The sequence below is a fragment of the Littorina saxatilis genome, linkage group LG5 (genome assembly GCF_037325665.1).
Source record: "Littorina saxatilis isolate snail1 linkage group LG5, US_GU_Lsax_2.0, whole genome shotgun sequence".
Taxonomy (NCBI): domain Eukaryota; kingdom Metazoa; phylum Mollusca; class Gastropoda; order Littorinimorpha; family Littorinidae; genus Littorina; species Littorina saxatilis.
In genome coordinates this window covers 40,730,301-40,748,697 of record NC_090249.1, presented here as the reverse complement: position 1 = coordinate 40,748,697, position 18,397 = coordinate 40,730,301, and the positions used below count along the sequence as shown (strand labels likewise).

Here is an 18,397-nt window from a genome sequence, read left to right as displayed (position 1 = left end):
TAACTTGCTGAGAGCAATCCAAGAAGCAGTTGCACAGTTAAGAAAGAAGATTCAGTTTATATTACAATGTTAAAATCCTCACTCAAATCATAATATCCAGTTCTGTAGGTAAAAAAGAATACATCGAAAGTGCAGTGAGTACCACATCCCTTCAACTGTATATGGTCATCAACTCTGTATGACTGAGGTAGAATATTCTAAATGGGTAACAACATGAGAAGTTGGCCCCTGTTAAAAGCTACAGGCTGTAGCGTACATACCCTGAATTTTCACATCAGATCCCACCCAGAAGTAAGTGGCACTTGTTACGTTCTGCTTCTTTGCTGTGATCCAGATCTGTAATCGAACAAGCTAGCTGGTACAATTTTACTTCACTATGTAAACTCATCAAATAGACACACACAATATCCACACCTACACATAAACACACACTTGTGCGCTCTGACACACACACACACACACACACACACACACACACACACACACACACACAAACAAATTTAAGTACATATGTGTTACATATTGCTTTTTCTATAAATGCAGCATTTTCAAGCAATGAATCTAGCCATCTCATTGCTGGATCTTTATATTACGTTTCGAACAGTCGATAATGTACAGATAAAAAGTAATGAAAATAAGCAAGCTAATAAATGAAGGATGGTATAACTCACAGGCTCTCCACCCCACCAGCCAGGGTTATTTTTGACGTCCGAGTAAATCTTGAATTTCTCGTCGGTGACGTTGAAGTCAAACATGTTGTTGTCAATGATACCATGGGATTCTGGATATAAACCCTGGGGAGAAAAATAGAATAACCCAATAAAAATGCAAGCAACATATGGGAGAAACGAGGGGGGAAATTCATGTGGAAGAAAAAGACAGAAAAAAACCGACAGATGAAGCTGTTGAAACAAAAACTTAACATTTATTTGTTTGATCTGAATAAATCTGAATAAAAATGAAGAACACAAGAAAAATAATAATTGCATTTCTCAATACCAATACTCTGTGAACACTCTCTTCAGCGTCACTCACACACACACACACACATGCATGCACACGTGCACACCCACACTCACAGAAAATCCAACAGGCAGATAAACAGACACAGACAAACCTTTCCCAAAAATGCAACATTTCCACAAATACACACATTTTCTTGCCATAACTCATAAAGCAATTCCATCAATGTGGTTGACTGACCGTGACAATGGAGTAGTGGTTGGGGAAGGTCTTGGTGGGGTAGACAGAGCGCATGTAAGGGGCGTGGACACCACATGACACCAAGCGGTCCATAACTGGTGTGAACCCTCGGCCAAGGTACTGGGGTTTGAACCCGTCCAAAGATACCATCAGTACTGGCTGGTAGCTGTAAACATTTGTACAAAACAATATTGTCAAACATAATAATTTTTGAGTACAGCAAAGGGGATCTTTTTAGACATGCAATATGGAAAGTTCTCCTGTAAAAGATACATGCATCAGCTGTTTTGTAGAGTAAATTATAAGAGCATGGGTACAGTTCAAGACATGATACTAATTTTTCTCCGGATAAGGTTAGACACAAAGTGTAAAAAGAAAGCTTGAAAGGAAACCATGATACACAGATGAAAACATGAAAAAACATACAGGAAGAGAAACCTCACCCACACATATCAATAAAGAAAGGAGCAAAGATTGACATCCCATCCTTGCCCATAATGTTGATGACGGTAAAAAACAAAGAGAGAAAAAAAAAGCTAGTAAATATGATAAATAGCACATGGTAAATGTAAGGCTTCTTTTTAAGCCTACTGTCTATATGATACTTACCGAGACAGTACTATTCTTGCACATTATCTATTATAGGCCGAAAAAATTGGACAAAACGCTGAGTGGGTACAATTATCTCCCATAACCATGCGCCACCGTGGATCCCAAGCACTGTCCGAGTGCTTCCCCCTTACAGGATGTAGGTGGCGCGTCCTCTTTCTTTATGAGCTGCAGACCCTCAAAAAGCCCATAACATATCAAGAGGGGAGGCGGGAGGGAAACTCTAATAGTACTGTCTCGGTAAGTATCATATAGACAGTAGGCTTAAAAAGAAGCCTTACAGTCAATATAACACTTACCTCGACAGTACTATTCTTGCACAGAATACCAGAGTGGTGTGAGGGTGATATGTAGAGTATTAAACTCCTTAATCAAAATCACTTAAATCCAAGGATTAAGATACCCAGGCAATTTTCGAACAGTACTACCGTAAAAGAAAATATACCCAAGAAACATACCTTAGACTGACGTGACCATGCTAGCAACCACTGCTGTGTGGTGAACTCAATGTCAAAGTCCAGGCCACTCAAAGCTTGAATACCACTGAGTCTACGGCAAGTGGCTAAAGCGATGAGGAACAATTAGTCTTAAAAATCAGCAACTTGATACTGATGCCTGCCAGGGGTTCAAACTCATTGCTACGCAGGAGTTTGAGGACCAGAAAGACATCCCCCTTGGGAAATGAAACCCGAGGTTTAGACACCGCTGCATTGCTAATACCCGAAAGGACATTAGCGATGAGGGAGGACCTGATCAAGTGTTCAGTTCTGCGACCAGTAGCGGCCGCAATCGTGGAAGCGATGGCAGATCTGTATCCAAGAAGAGTCTTAGAAGAAAGACTCTTCTTTTGATACACTTCCACCAGGAAGTTGGCCAAGTCCTGTGTTGAGGGATAAAGCGGCTTTATCCCCTTGGACAAGGCGAAGGTGGCCCAAGCTCTCCAGCGTAAGTCGTAGAGCTGATTAGTTGATCGCCTCTTAGCGTTCAAGGAAAACTCTACTGAACTCTTGTGCAATCCTAGTGCAAGCAGTTTGGAGCGCACAAGAGCCATGCGGTCAAGCACAGACTCTCTGGACGTGGATGAGGGAGGCATGATCGAGGCTGGAGCAGACCTCCCCCGTCCAGATCCAGAGGTAGAGGGTCTACGTGGGTGAGACCGCGAAGATCTGGAAACCACGGAGCTGTTGGCCAGTAAGGCGCGACCAAAATCAGTCTTGGTCGTTCCTGCAGATATTTTGCCAGCACCCTCGGAATCAGAGATGTCGGGGGATAGGCGTAAGCATCGAGGAGCCTCCACAAGAGAGTGAATGCGTCCAAGTGGAACGCATTCATGTCTCGAAAGGGGCTGACGTACCTGGGAAGCCGAGCGCTGAATCGAGTTACGAACAGATCGATCAGAGGACGGTCCCACCTTGCCCACAGACGCTGTAGAACGTTGTGAGCGATGGTCCATTCTGTGGAGAGAACCTGATCGCCCCGACTGAGAATGTCGGCCAGGGCGTTCAGTTTCCCCGGAACGAACTGGACTGACATCCGGACCTGATTGGTCTGGCACCAGAGCAGAATCTCCTCCGCCAACAGGGAGAGGGACCGAGAATTGGTGCCCCCCTGGTGGCGAAGGTAAGCTAAGCATGTGGTGTTGTTGTCCCCGTTGAAAATCAGAGGGGCCAAGGACAGGCCGAATGGGAGGGCCCGAAACTCGAACACCGTGCCCTCCCAAACGAACCGGAGCAGATGTCGGTACCCCGGGGCCACCAGGATGTGGAAGTAAGCATCCTGGAGGTCCCAGACATGGCCCAATCGTTTGGCCGGATGGCCAACCGGACCGACGAAGGGGTTTCCATCTTGAACTTGCACCTGTGAAGGTACAAGTTCAAGGTGGAGAGGTCCAACACCGGCCTGAACCGGCCGTCCTTTTTGGGGACGGTGAACAGGCGGGAGCAGAACCCCAGAGAAGGCTGAGAAAGGGGGTAGACCGCCTTCTTCTCGACCAACGAGTTCACCTCGTCCTGAAGAGCCTGCCATCTGGCAGGCTCTCGAGGAGGGGGGAACGTCCAAGGTAGAGCGGACAATGGAGGTTGTGACGACAGCGGTAGAGAAAACCCCGACCACACCACCCTCAAGAAAAACTGGTTGGAGACCAGTCTGCCCCACATGCCGCGGGCCCGAAAAAAGGGAACCGACGGACGAAAGAGGGGCAACTTGAGGGGGCGTCAACGTAGGGCCGGGACTCACTGAAAATTCTGCTGGCGGGCAGGCGCAGGCTTGCGACCACCCCCCCTGGTGGTGCTGCTTCCCCTTACCTGTCTGAGCACCCTTCGTCTTGCTTGGGAACGCAACAGGCGCCTAAGAGGAGGAAGAAGGAGGCAGTGAAACTGGCTTCTTCTTCTTCTTCTGAGGCTGGGAGCTGGAGGTGACTGTAGCACTTCTCTTACTCCCCGCCGCCGTCGCCGAAGCAGCGAGGCCAACCATCAGAGAATCAGTGTTCCTCTGGCGTGTGGACTCCACCACAGAACGAACAGTGTCCGGATGAAAGAGGGAAGAAGGCTGAGGAAACGTGTTCCTCAGACTCTTCCTCATATCCGGAGGCACTATAGAAGTAGGCAGAAAATGATCACGGAACAGGGCCAATAAAGTGGACCCGTGTTCCAATGGCCAATTCTGCCGCAGACGTCACGCACGATCGCACGGCATGCAAAGCCCGATCCACTCGAACCGTGTCAAGGACCCGAGTGGAATCGGACTCTGCCCGATCGGGAGGGTCCAACAGTGTGGACAGCGTGCTCATCCATGTCAAGGCCTGTGATTGGGCCTCGACTGTGGAAGAAACGGTGGCCTCAAGATTGTGGAACGAAGCAGAGCTCAGTTCCACCTTCTTGACCGAAGGCACCTCCCCAACGAACACATCACCGTCAGCCCCACCCTAAACACTCGAAGTCTGGAAAGGGAGAGTTCGAGAGTCAAAGGGAAAAGGGAGGGACGAAACAGATTGGACACGAGGAAACAGTGGAGGTGCGCCTCCCGAAGGAAAGCATGGCACTGAACCCGCGTCCTCCCGAGGAACATAGGTCGCGTTTGCACGTGAATCTGTACTCCTCAGGCGATGTGCTGCCGCTTCCACCGTGGCACTTAGACTAGGGTGGAACGCGAATTGCCGGCGGCCGGATCGTTCATAAAACGAGCCGCCGGCAGACGCGGCGTGAGCCTCCCGCGCCCGGGCCGAAGCGGACTCAAAGGACGAGAGGGCGTCTCAGGGAAGGACGTCCTGAAACTGTTCAAACGTCCTTCTAGCTGTGCGAGGACGAGCCTCCTGCCTCTCGTCCTCAGACCCCGGGTCCACGTCCTGTGTGTCAACACTAGACGACAGACGCTTAAGAGAGGCATCCGTGACGTCAAGACGCCGCGTGATGTCTGTCATGTACTGTTGGAAAGTACGAAGCATAGCTTCGGAAGTTCCATCAGAAACCGGCAAGGGTAGAGGTTCAGTGTTAACCTCAGGGCGACCCTGATCCTCCTCCCTATCGTCCTCCGACTCACTCTCCTCTTCACTTCCCGACAACTCCTCAAAAGCAGGAGTGTAGGGAGCTTGAGGGGGAAGAGCCGAAAGCGATGAAGCAGGCTGTGAAGAAACGCCCACAGAAGCAAGAGGCCGCGAAGACCCCTGCCCCAAAGACGAAACGTCTCCAGCAGCCGAAGGGGGAGAAAAACAACAACCCTGCGACTGTTGGGTCAGCCCAGCCAACGAACCCCCGCCATTTATAGACTGAACAGGAACCCATCGGGTCTGATCAGAAAAGAAATGGTCCGGTCCGGTCGGGGGTGCCGATCCGGTCCGGTAGGGTGGTCCGGTCCGGTGCCGTACCATCCGGAGGTCCCGTTCAGCACCGAACCATCGTACCCACAGAAGTGTTCGGGTGGTTAGGTCCGGACGTGGACATACCGTACCATCCGGACCCGTAGGTCCGGTGGTCCGGTATGGTCCGGTTCGGTGCCAGACCATCCAGACCAACAGAGGTGGTCGGGTGGTCCCGCACCGGACCATCCGGACCCGTAGGTCCGGACCCGTAGGTCCGGTACCATCCGGAGGTCCTGTTCGGCACCGAACCATCCGTACGCACAGAAGTGTTCGGGTGGTTCGGTCCGGGCGTGGACGTACCGTACCATCCGGACCCGTAGGTCCGGTTCGGTGCCAGACCATACGGACCAACAGAGGTGGTCGGGTGGTCCGGACCGGTCCGGTAGGGTGGTCCGGTCCGGTGTTCCGGTCCGGTCCCGTACCATCCGGAGGTCCCGTTCGGTACCGAACCATCCGTACCCACAGAAGTGTTCGGGTGGCTCGGTCCGGACGTGGACACACCGTACCATCCGGACCCGTAAGTCCGGTGGTCCGGTATGGTCCGGTGCCAGACCATCCGGACCAACAGAGGTGGTCGGGTGGTCCGGTCCGGACCGGACCACCGGTCCAGCACCGGACCATCCGGACCCGTAGGTCCGGTCCGGTCCCGCACCATCCGGAGGTCCCGTTCGGCACCGAACCACCCGTACCCACAGAAGTGTTCGGGTGGCTCGGTCCGGACGTGGACATACCGTACCATCCGGACCCGTAGGTCCGGTTCGGTGCCAGACCATCCGGACCAACAGAGGTGGTCGGGTGGTCCGGACCGATCCGATAGGGTGGTCCGGTGTTCCGGTCCTGTGGTCCGGTCCCGTACCATCCGGAGGTCCCGTACCGCACCGAACCATCCGTACCCACAGAAGTGTTCGGGTGGTTCGGTCCGGACGTGGACCTACCGTACCATCCGGACCCGTAGGTCCGGTATGGTCCGGTTCGGTGACAGACCATCCGGACCAACAGAGGTGGTCGGGTGGTCCGGTTCGGACCGGACCACTGGTCCGGTACCGGACCATCCGAACCCGTAGGTTCGGTCCGGTCCCGTAGCATCCGGAGGTCCCGTTCGGTACCGAACCATCCGTACCCACAGAAGTGTTCGGGTGGCTCGGTCGGACGTGGACATACCGTACCATCCGGACCCGTAGGTCCGGTTCGGTGCCAGACCACCCGGACCAACAGAGGTGGTCGAGTGGTCCGGTCCCGACCGGACCACTGGTCCGGTACCGTACCATCCGGACCCGTAGGTCCGGTGGTCCGGTGTGTTCCGGTTCGGTGCCAGACCACCCAGACCAACAGAGGTGGTCGGGTGGTCCGGTCCCGACCGAACCACTGGTCCCGTACCGTACCATCCGGACCCGTAGGTCCGGGGGGTCCGGCAAGGGCCAGAGGTACTGTCCCGCACCGGACCCTAAGGTCCGGTACGGTCCCGTACCATGGGTCCCGTCCGGACCAAACCCGGAGGTCAAGTCCAGTCGGGACCCGTGGGTCCGGTTCGATCCCGACCCGTAAGCCTGGAACGTTCCGGACCCTTGGTCCGGACCATCCGTCACCCGAACACCAGACGCTAAGGAATGGCGTGGGGTCAAGACGGTCCGGTCGGAGGTGTCGGTCTGAGCAACAGAAACAATGTTCCCGTCGCCCTGACCATTCGACAGAAGTACCACGTTCTGTCGAACACCTCCACGTCCAGTAACTAGTCGGCCGGAGCGTTTCATAGAGGGACAGCCACCAGTCACACGGACGTCAGAGGGAACCGTAGTAGCAGTGGTCGTAGGCACGAAGCCTGAAACCCCTGCCCCCACAGGACCGCCCTGAACGGGGTCAATTCGCATCCCAACCCCAGCGGGGAGGGAATTCAGAGACCCCGTCATCTCCTCCGATCTCCCCCCCCAGGAGGCCGAAACTACTGTCGAAACAGCAGCAGACGACCCAGCGAGGGAGTTCAGAGGAGGACCCGTGTCCCTCCTGGCTTCCACAGAGGTGGAAACCGAGGAGGGCACAGGAGAGGCACCGGAAAAGGAAGATTTTAATGCCAACTGCACCCGGTGTTCCCAGGCGGTCACCCATCCAAGTACTAACCGGGCCCGACGTTGCTTAACTTCGGTGGTCGGACGAGAACCGGTGTTTACAACGTGGTATGGCCGTTGGCTGTCAAAACCTGAGTCTCTCCAGTAGCCCCTAGATCGGATTCACCAACCCCCAAAGAGGGTTGGGAATCGACCTGCCCCCGGATTCGAGCCAGGGAGGAGAAGGAAACCTTCCCCCCAGGCTTGAAACCGGGAGGAGCTGAAGCCTGAGACTGAGGGCCGGACAACGGCGTCGAAGGGGGGGAAGCTTGTTCCACTGAAGGAGAAGGAGAAAGAAGCTTTTTCTTTCCCCTCGACCTTCCCCGAACCTTCGACGGCGCAGCCCCGCCCGAAGTCTCAGGCTCAAGCCCAGCCTGTTTGAGCAAGCTCGCATTGAGCTTGCTCAAACAGGCTTTCTCCGCCCTCCCTCGCCGCAAACGCAAAGCGTTTGGGGAGGGAGAGTCGGAGCGCCGAAAGATCCCCTTCTCCGTGCGTAAAACATGACGCTGGGCGCCCGGAGAAGGGTTGCCCCCGGCAGACTCTGGTTCCGTAGAACCAGAGCCCAAAACAGGACGAGACATCCTACCTCGCCCTGTACGTACCCTTAAAGACCGAGAATTAAGAAAATTGTAAGGCTTCTTTTTAAGCCTACTGTCTATATGATACTTACCGAGACAGTACTATTCTTGCACATTATCTATTATAGGCCGAAAAAATTGGACAAAACGCTGAGTGGGTACAATTATCTCCCATAACCATGCGCCACCGTGAATCCCAAGCACTGTCCGAGTGCTTCCCCCTTACAGGATGTAGGTGGCGCGTCCTCTTTCTTTATGAGCTGCAGACCCTCAAAAAGCCCATAACATATCAAGAGGGGAGGCGGGAGGGAAACTCTAATAGTACTGTCTCGGTAAGTATCATATAGACAGTAGGCTTAAAAAGAAGCCTTACAGTCAATATAACACTTACCTCGACAGTACTATTCTTGCACAGAATACCAGAGTGGTGTGAGGGTGATATGTAGAGTATTAAACTCCTTAATCAAAATCACTTAAATCCAAGGATTAAGATACCCAGGCAATTTTCGAACAGTACTACCGTAAAAGAAAATATACCCAAGAAACATACCTTAGACTGACGTGACCATGCTGGCAACCACTGCTGTGTGGTGAACTCAATGTCAAAGTCCAGGCCACTCAAAGCTTGAATACCACTGAGTCTACGGCAAGTGGCTAAAGCGATGAGGAACAATTAGTCTTAAAAATCAGCAACTTGATACTGATGCCTGCCAGGGGTTCAAACTCATTGCTACGCAGGAGTTTGAGGACCAGAAAGACATCCCCCTTGGGAAATGAAACCCGAGGTTTAGACACCGCTGCATTGCTAATACCCGAAAGGACATTAGCGATGAGGGAGGACCTGATCAAGTGTTCAGATCTGCGACCAGTAGCGGCCGCAATCGTGGAAGCGATGGCAGATCTGTATCCAAGAAGAGTCTTAGAAGAAAGACTCTTCTTTTGATACACTTCCACCAGGAAGTTGGCCAAGTCCTGTGTTGAGGGATAAAGCGGCTTTATCCCCTTGGACAAGGCGAAGGTGGCCCAAGCTCTCCAGCGTAAGTCGTAGAGCTGATTAGTTGATCGCCTCTTAGCGTTCAAGGAAAACTCTACTGAACTCTTGTGCAATCCTAGTGCAAGCAGTTTGGAGCGCACAAGAGCCATGCGGTCAAGCACAGACTCTCTGGACGTGGATGAGGGAGGCATGATCGAGGCTGGAGCAGACCTCCCCCGTCCAGATCCAGAGGTAGAGGGTCTACGTGGGTGAGACCGCGAAGATCTGGAAACCACGGAGCTGTTGGCCAGTAAGGCGCGACCAAAATCAGTCTTGGTCGTTCCTGCAGATATTTTGCCAGCACCCTCGGAATCAGAGATGTCGGGGGATAGGCGTAAGCATCGAGGAGCCTCCACAAGAGAGTGAATGCGTCCAAGTGGAACGCATTCATGTCTCGAAAGGGGCTGACGTACCTGGGAAGCCGAGCGCTGAATCGAGTTGCGAACCGATCGATCAGAGGACGGTCCCACCTTGCCCACAGACGCTGTAGAACGTTGTGAGCGATGGTCCATTCTGTGGAGAGAACCTGATCGCCCCGACTGAGAATGTCGGCCAGGGCGTTCATTTTCCCCGGAACGAACTGGACTGACATCCGGACCTGATTGGTCTGGCACCAGAGCAGAATCTCCTCCGCCAACAGGGAGAGGGACCGAGAATTGGTGCCCCCCTGGTGGCGAAGGTAAGCTAAGCATGTGGTGTTGTTGTCCCCGTTGAAAATCAGAGGGGCCAAGGACAGGCCGAATGGGAGGGCCCGAAACTCGAACACTGTGCCCTCCCAAACGAACCGGAGCAGATGTCGGTACCCCGGGGCCACCAGGATGTGGAAGTAAGCATCCTGGAGGTCCCAGACATGGCCCAATCGTTTGGCCGGATGACCAACCGGACCGACGAAGGGGTTTCCATCTTGAACTTGCACCTGTGAAGGTACAAGTTCAAGGTGGAGAGGTCCAACACCGGCCTGAACCGGCCGTCCTTTTTGGGGACGGTGAACAGGCGGGAGCAGAACCCCAGAGAAGGCTGAGAAAGGGGGTAGACCGCCTTCTTCTCGACCAACGAGTTCACCTCGTCCTGAAGAGCCTGCCATCTGGCAGGCTCTCGAGGAGGGGGGAACGTCCAAGGTAGAGCGGACAATGGAGGTTGTGACGACAGCGGTAGAGAAAACCCCGACCACACCACCCTCAAGAAAAACTGGTTGGAGACCAGTCTGCCCCACATGCCGCGGGCCCGAAAAAAGGGAACCGCCGGACGAAAGAGGGGCAACTTGAGGGGGCGTCAACGTAGGGCCAGGACTCACTGAAAATTCTGCTGGCGGGCAGGCGCAGGCTTGCGACCACCCCCCCTGGTGGTGCTGCTTCCCCTTACCTGTCTGAGCACCCTTCGTCTTGCTTGGGAACGCAACAGGCGCCTAAGAGGAGGAAGAAGGAGGCAGTGAAACTGGCTTCTTCTTCTTCTTCTGAGGCTGGGAGCTGGAGGTGACTGTAGCACTTCTCTTACTCCCCGCCGCCGTCGCCGAAGCAGCGAGGCCAACCATCAGAGAATCAGTGTTCCTCTGGCGTGTGGACTCCACCACAGAACGAACAGTGTCCGGATGAAAGAGGGAAGAAGGCTGAGGAAACGTGTTCCTCAGACTCTTCCTCATATCCGGAGGCACTATAGAAGTAGGCAGAAAATGATCACGGAACAGGGCCAATAAAGTGGACCAGTGTTCCAATGGCCAATTCTGCCGCAGACGTCACGCACGATCGCACGGCATGCAAAGCCCGATCCACTCGAACCGTGTCAAGGACCCGAGTGGAATCGGACTCTGCCCGATTGGGAGGGTCCAACAGTGTGGACAGCGTGCTCATCCATGTCAAGGCCTGTGATTGGGCCTCGACTGTGGAAGAAACGGTGGCCTCAAGATTGTGGAACGAAGCAGAGCTCAGTTCCACCTTCTTGACCGAAGGCACCTCCCCAACGAACACATCACCGTCAGCCCCACCCTAAACACTCGAAGTCTGGAAAGGGAGAGTTCGAGAGTCAAAGGGAAAAGGGAGGGACGAAACAGATTGGACACGAGGAAACAGTGGAGGTGCGCCTCCCGAAGGAAAGCATGGCACTGAACCCGCGTCCTCCCGAGGAACATAGGTCGCGTTTGCACGTGAATCTGTACTCCTCAGGCGATGTGCTGCCGCTTCCACCGTGGCACTTAGACTAGGGTGGAACGCGAATTGCCGGCGGCCGGATCGTTCATAAAACGAGCCGCCGGCAGACGCGGCGTGAGCCTCCCGCGCCCGGGCCGAAGCGGACTCAAAGGACGAGAGGGCGTCTCAGGGAAGGACGTCCTGAAACTGTTCAAACGTCCTTCTAGCTGTGCGAGGACGAGCCTCCTGCCTCTCGTCCTCAGACCCCGGGTCCACGTCCTGTGTGTCAACACTAGACGACAGACGCTTAAGAGAGGCATCCGTGACGTCAAGACGCCGCGTGATGTCTGTCATGTACTGTTGGAAAGTACGAAGCATAGCTTCGGAAGTTCCATCAGAAACCGGCAAGGGTAGAGTTTCAGTGTTAAACCTCAGGGCGACCCTGATCCTCCTCCCTATCGTCCTCCCACTCACTCTCCTCTTCACTTCCCGACAACTCCTCAAAAGCAGGAGTGTAGGGAGCTTGAGGGGGAAGAGCCGAAAGCGATGAAGCAGGCTGTGAAGAAACGCCCACAGAAGCAAGAGGCCGCGAAGACCCCTGCCCCAAAGACGAAACGTCTCCAGCAGCCGAAGGGGGAGAAAAACAACAACCCTGCGACTGTTGGGTCAGCCCAGCCAACGAACCCCCGCCATTTATAGACTGAACAGGAACCCATCGGGTCTGATCAGAAAAGAAATGGTCCGGTCCGGTCGGGGGTGCCGATCCGGTCCGGTAGGGTGGTCCGGTCCGGTGCCGTACCATCCGGAGGTCCCGTTCAGCACCGAACCATCGTACCCACAGAAGTGTTCGGGTGGTTAGGTCCGGACGTGGACATACCGTACCATCCGGACCCGTAGGTCCGGTGGTCCGGTATGGTCCGGTTCGGTGCCAGACCATCCAGACCAACAGAGGTGGTCGGGTGGTCCCGCACCGGACCATCCGGACCCGTAGGTCCGGACCCGTAGGTCCGGTACCATCCGGAGGTCCTGTTCGGCACCGAACCATCCGTACGCACAGAAGTGTTCGGGTGGTTCGGTCCGGGCGTGGACGTACCGTACCATCCGGACCCGTAGGTCCGGTTCGGTGCCAGACCATCCGGACCAACAGAGGTGGTCGGGTGGTCCGGACCGGTCCGGTAGGGTGGTCCGGTGTTCCGGTCCGGTGTTCCGGTCCGGTCCCGTACCATCCGGAGGTCCCGTTCGGTACCGAACCATCCGTACCCACAGAAGTGTTCGGGTGGCTCGGTCCGGACGTGGACACACCGTACCATCCGGACCCGTAAGTCCGGTATGGTCCGGTTCGGTGCCAGACCATCCGGACCAACAGAGGTGGTCGGGTGGTCCGGTCCGGACCGGACCACCGGTCCAGCACCGGACCATCCGGACCCGTAGGTCCGGTCCGGTCCCGCACCATCCGGAGGTCCCGTTCGGCACCGAACCACCCGTACCCACAGAAGTGTTCGGGTGGCTCGGTCCGGACGTGGACATACCGTACCATCCGGACCCGTAGGTCCGGTTCGGTGCCAGACCATCCGGACCAACAGAGGTGGTCGGGTGGTCCGGACCGATCCGGTAGGGTGGTCCGGTGTTCCGGTCCTGTGGTCCGGTCCCATACCATCCGGAGGTCCCGTACGGCACCGAACCATCCGTACCCACTGAAGTGTTCGGTCCGGACGTGGACCTACCGTACCATCCGGACCCGTAGGTCCGGTGGTCCGGTATGGTCCGGTTCGGTGACAGACCATCCGGACCAACAGAGGTGGTCGGGTGGTCCGGTACCGGACCATCCGAACCCGTAGATTCGGTCCGGTCCCGTACCATCCGGAGGTCCCGTTCGGTACCGAACCATCCGTACCCACAGAAGTGTTCGGGTGGCTCGGTCCGGACGTGGACATACCGTACCATCCGGACCCGTAGGTCCGGCATGGTCCGGTTCGGTGCCAGACCACCCGGACCAACAGAGGTGGTCGAGTGGTCCGGTCCCGACCGGACCACTGGTCCGGTACCGTACCCTCCGGACCCGTAGGTCCGGTGTGTTCCGGTTCGGTGCCAGACCACCCAGACCAACCGAGGTGGTCGGGTGGTCCGGTCCCGACCGAAACACTGGTCCCGTACCGTACCATCCGGACCCGTAGGTCCGGGGGGTCCGGCAAGGGCCAGAGGTACTGTCCCGCACCGGACCCTAAGGTCCGGTACGGTCCCGTACCATGGGTCCCGTCCGGACCAAACCCGGAGGTCAAGTCCAGTCGGGACCCGTGGGTCCGGTTCGATCCCGACCCGTAAGCCTGGAACGTTCCGGACCCTTGGTCCGGACCATCCGTCACCCGAACACCAGACGCTAAGGAATGGCGTGGGGTCAAGACGGTCCGGTCGGAGGTGTCGGTCTGAGCAACAGAAACAATGTTCCCGTCGCCCTGACCATTCGACAGAAGTACCACGTTCTGTCGAACACCTCCACGTCCAGTAACTAGTCGGCCGGAGCGTTTCAAGAGGGACAGCCACCAGTCACACGGACGTCAGAGGGAACCGTAGTAGCAGTGGTCGTAGGCACGAAGCCTGAAACCCCTGCCCCCACAGGACCGCCCTGAACGGGGTCAATTCGCATCCCAACCCCAGCGGGGAGGGAATTCAGAGACCCCGTCATCTCCTCCGATCTCCCCCCCCCAGGAGGCCGAAACTACTGTCAAAACAGCAGCAGACGACCCAGCGAGGGAGTTCAGAGGAGGACCCGTGTCCCTCCTGGCTTCCACAGCGGTGGAAACCGAGGAGGGCACAGGAGAGGCACCGGAAAAAGAAAGATTTTAATGCCAACTGCACCCGGTGTTCCCAGGCGGTCACCCATCCAAGTACTAACCGGGCCCGACGTTGCTTAACTTCGGTGGTCGGACGAGAACCGGTGTTTTCAACGTGGTATGGCCGTTGGCTGTCAAAACCTGAGTCTCTCCAGTAGCCCCTAGATCGGATTCACCAACCCCCAAAGAGGGTTGGGAATCGACCTGCCCCCGGATTCGAGCCAGGGGGGAGAAGGAAACCTTCCCCCCAGGCTTGAAACCGGGAGGAGCTGAAGCCTGAGACTGAGGGCCGGACAACGGCGTCGAAGGGGGGGAAGCCTGTTCCACTGAAGGAGAAGGAGAAAGAAGCTTTTTCTTTCCCCTCGACCTTCCCCGAACCTTCGACGGCGCAGCCCCGCCCGAAGTCCCAGGCTCAAGCCCAGCCTGTTTGAGCAAGCTCGCATTGAGCTTGCTCAAACAGGCTTTCTCCGCCCTCCCTCGCCGCAAACGCAAAGCGTTTGGGGAGGGAGAGTCGGAGCGCCGAAAGATCCCCTTCTCCGTGCGTAAAACATGACGCTGGGCGCCCGGAGAAGGGTTGCCCCCGGCAGACTCTGGTTCCGTAGAACCAGAGCCCAAAACAGGACGAGACATCCTACCTCGCCCTGTACGTACCCTTAAAGACCGAGAATTAACAAAATTCAAAGAAAATTTAGGTCAATACTCAAGTGAATGCGGCGAAACGAGAAGCAGACGACCGGTCACCACGAAGTAGGACGGGAGGCACGCCGAGTCCGCCACACAAAAACGGAGGCACAAGTTGAAGGAAACACAACGTAGCCTCAAGCCAGAAGTGGAATAACACACAATAATCCAACAGGTGATAGTCCACACAGAAAAGGAGCCTCTTAGTCCAAAATAATCCGGGAGCGTAGCAGAAACACAGCCGGTCTGACACGCGCGAAAAAAGAAAGAGGACGCGCCACCTACATCCTGTAAGGGGGAAGCACTCGGACAGTGCTTGGGATCCACGGTGGCGCATGGTTATGGGAGATAATTGTACCCACTCAGCGTTTTGTCCAATTTTTTCGGCCTATAATAGATAATGTGCAAGAATAGTACTGTCGAGGTAAGTGTTATATTGACACAAAGAACAAGTCAACCAACCAACCCAAATCCTGTCAATTAACTTTTGCTTTTTGTTGTTCTTTGTTTTTGTCCGTTTCCTGGTGAAGCTTTCTTAAGCGAAAATTCGTATTTTATTGTGCTGTCATTGTATCGGTAAGTACAGAATTCTTTTGGTTTTTTTTTCTTCACAATTTTTTTATTCAGAAAAGGTTACATGCATGCATTCAGGTTGACAGTATGGGAAAGGCAATTCAGAATATTATGACATTGACAAAAACACCTTATGTATACAATGGCAGAAAATAAAATGTTTTTTTGAATATAAAAACAGGAAAGTGTGTGCAGTTATTCTTGTATGAGCTCTGTGTACGCAGCCCACCTATGAATGTATTTGTCATAACTCATTGTAATCTGATGCACTTGTTTGTCTATTTTGTGTACATATGCAAGTTCATCTCACCACAGTCACTTTGTTGTTTAGGTTAAAGGCATACTAACGCACTCCCGTGTTTACAAAGTGTAGTTTGCCCACAATCGATGTCAAACGCACCATAAGACCATATAATGATGATACGTCACCATGCGCGGACCATAATACATGCATTACAGCTTGTTCTAGCCTCTGAAAAAGTGAGGATGTCAACAAAGCCGCGGTGTTCTCTCCCTTGCATCAACGTTACATGTGTTGCCAAATCTATAAATAGGACGATCCAGATCAAAATGAAAATTCAAATATCTCAACATTTAAGGGGTCCTAGACCACAATATTTTGCAGGGAACTTAATTTAGTCTGTCTCCAGCTGTTGGTAAAGCAATTAGCGTGTATAGTCATCGAGTACATATGGCTTTAACAGAATGGGTTTAAATTAACATAGTGCACCAAACCAGCCAGCCATACTTGTTCACCACTCCAGTAACAATAAGCAGCCAAAAGTAATAGTCCCTTACTCATTGGGACACTGTCTGTCCGCCTTGTCTTTAGGAGGACATGCTTGCTCTGACCAGTTTCCAGGTTTGCGGGGTGTGACTGCCAGCGTGCTGCCATCCCAAACTTTGGTCGGCAAAAACGTCCGCAGCCGCGCAGCTTGGGTGATGGTAAGGTTTGAGAAGAAGCGAAGGCCTGTCGCAATTTCCACGTCCCTCACTCTGGCTACATTCTCTCTCAGCATAGCACCAAAGCTCTGGTCACAGAAATGGGTAAGTTGTAGAATGAGAATAAGAGTGTACAATGTAGGGGGAAAACAACAACAACAATAAGAAGACTGGTCGTCTAACGAATCAGACACAAAGACAAAAACATATGTACCAACCAACCCCACATCCACCAAGCCCATCAGAAATGACAATCACTGGGGGGGGGGGGGGGGGGGGGGGGGGGGAGGTCGTCAGCAACCAAGACAATAAAAACAAATTACGTTTCTTATCAGTCATGCACATTTGAATACATTCACTCTTACAACCACTAGAACTTCTCTCCCACAGTTTTACATGACAGTCCTCTGAAGATCGAGTATGGCTGCCTACATGGTGGGGTGATTGAAAACGTTTATTTTTGTTCACGGGCTTTCATTTAATCTTCCCATTTGAATAACAGTCGCCTTCTCTATATCAAGAGGCCCCACAACTTTTGAGCGTGAATACACTTAACAACACCATGACACTAACAGAAAAGTTTCTATCTTTGTTTTCTGACCAAATCAGACAGCCACAGACAAGCTAAGGTGCAAAGAACTGGATATAAGTGACAGCCGGTGTGATCCTGTCCTACGTTACCTGACAGTTGGTTGGTGAGGCAGCATGAGGAACGAGGAAAGACAACAGCTCCAGGGACTCCCAGCAAGGCAGGGTCTGCTCAGCAGACGCACACTTTCCCAGCACCACAAAGAAGTGGGTGGGCACTGGGAACGTGTCCTGTACTAGCCTTTAAAATCAAAAACATCAGAGGTAAAGATTCAGATCCTCCATGTGTGCAGGCACAAACACACTTACACACACAAGCACGCACGCACACACTTACACACACACACTTACACACACACAAACTGTGCATTCTCTATCTTAAAACTTTTTCACTGAACCAGCAGTTGACAATTCTAATTTTGTAATGTGACAGAATGTTCTCCAAGACACTGACAACATCTTCAAAGATATTCATCAACTTTTGTCATTGGTGCAAAGCGCAGAAAATGAAAAACAAATGGACAAAGCAGAACCTTTAATAAGCTTACAGCAGAACCTCATTTTAAAGACCTCCAAAAATCAAGTCTTAAAAAGGCTGGAGGCTCAAAATGTAGGTAAATGTACAAAGGCTATGAACAGAAAATCTAAATACACAAAGTCCCCGAGGGGGGGGGGGGGGGGGGGGGGGGGACATAAATTAGGGGTTCCACTGTTCTATCTCCTTCAATTTTTCACCTTGTGTTGTTGGTGCGCCCTTTCCAGACAGCAGTGACATCATCATTGTAAACAGGTCCAACGGTGACAGAGATCTGTCCATACTGAACACTGTAGTCTGCCACCAGTTGTTCCACCTCTCTCCACATCCCTGCACAGAAGTTGTTGGAGTTAGCTATACACTGATCTACCCAGGAAAGGGATATTCGTGCATTTAGAGTAATGCTTTTCTCATTTTGAGGTTCCCTTAGTTTACTCTGGCTCACCTACGCATATCAAGTTTTACAGACCATCATACACCTTCAACAACAACAACAACAACAACAACAACAACAACAACAACAACAACAACAACAACAACAACAACAACAACAACAGTGATGCGCTAAACACTGGATCAAATAACACCAGGGAGTAAACAGTTTTCTAAACATATTTCATCTCACCTGTTTTGAATTCTGCCATCATTGGTACAATTTCTGATGCCATGGCTGCACTGCATGAGTTTCCCAGATCTGCATATCGATAAAACAAAACAGAACAATTAAAAATGTAGCTAATCTG

At 53.3% G+C, this 18,397-nt stretch overlaps 1 protein-coding gene and 2 non-coding genes across 4 annotated transcripts in view; all 3 read right to left on the bottom strand.

Annotated features, from left to right (window-relative positions):
- LOC138967118 (uncharacterized) overlaps positions 1–18,397 on the bottom strand; it is a 140,468-nt gene that overhangs the window by 12,774 nt on the left and 109,297 nt on the right. For both annotated transcript variants that reach the window (XM_070339598.1, XM_070339597.1), the window contains 7 exons: positions 18,280–18,348; positions 17,855–17,984; positions 17,213–17,360; positions 16,388–16,620; positions 1,204–1,369; positions 672–794; positions 261–336 (listed from right to left, as the gene is read on the bottom strand). In XM_070339598.1, coding sequence (XP_070195699.1) covers positions 261–336; positions 672–794; positions 1,204–1,369; positions 16,388–16,620; positions 17,213–17,360; positions 17,855–17,984; positions 18,280–18,348 — 945 coding nt within the window. The remainder of the gene's footprint in view (positions 1–260; positions 337–671; positions 795–1,203; positions 1,370–16,387; positions 16,621–17,212; positions 17,361–17,854; positions 17,985–18,279; positions 18,349–18,397) is intronic.
- LOC138967896 (5S ribosomal RNA) lies at positions 7,735–7,853 on the bottom strand. Its single transcript, XR_011456072.1, has one exon. It is a non-coding gene; the product is annotated as a 5S ribosomal RNA (ribosomal RNA).
- LOC138967871 (5S ribosomal RNA) lies at positions 14,349–14,467 on the bottom strand. Its single transcript, XR_011456048.1, has one exon. It is a non-coding gene; the product is annotated as a 5S ribosomal RNA (ribosomal RNA).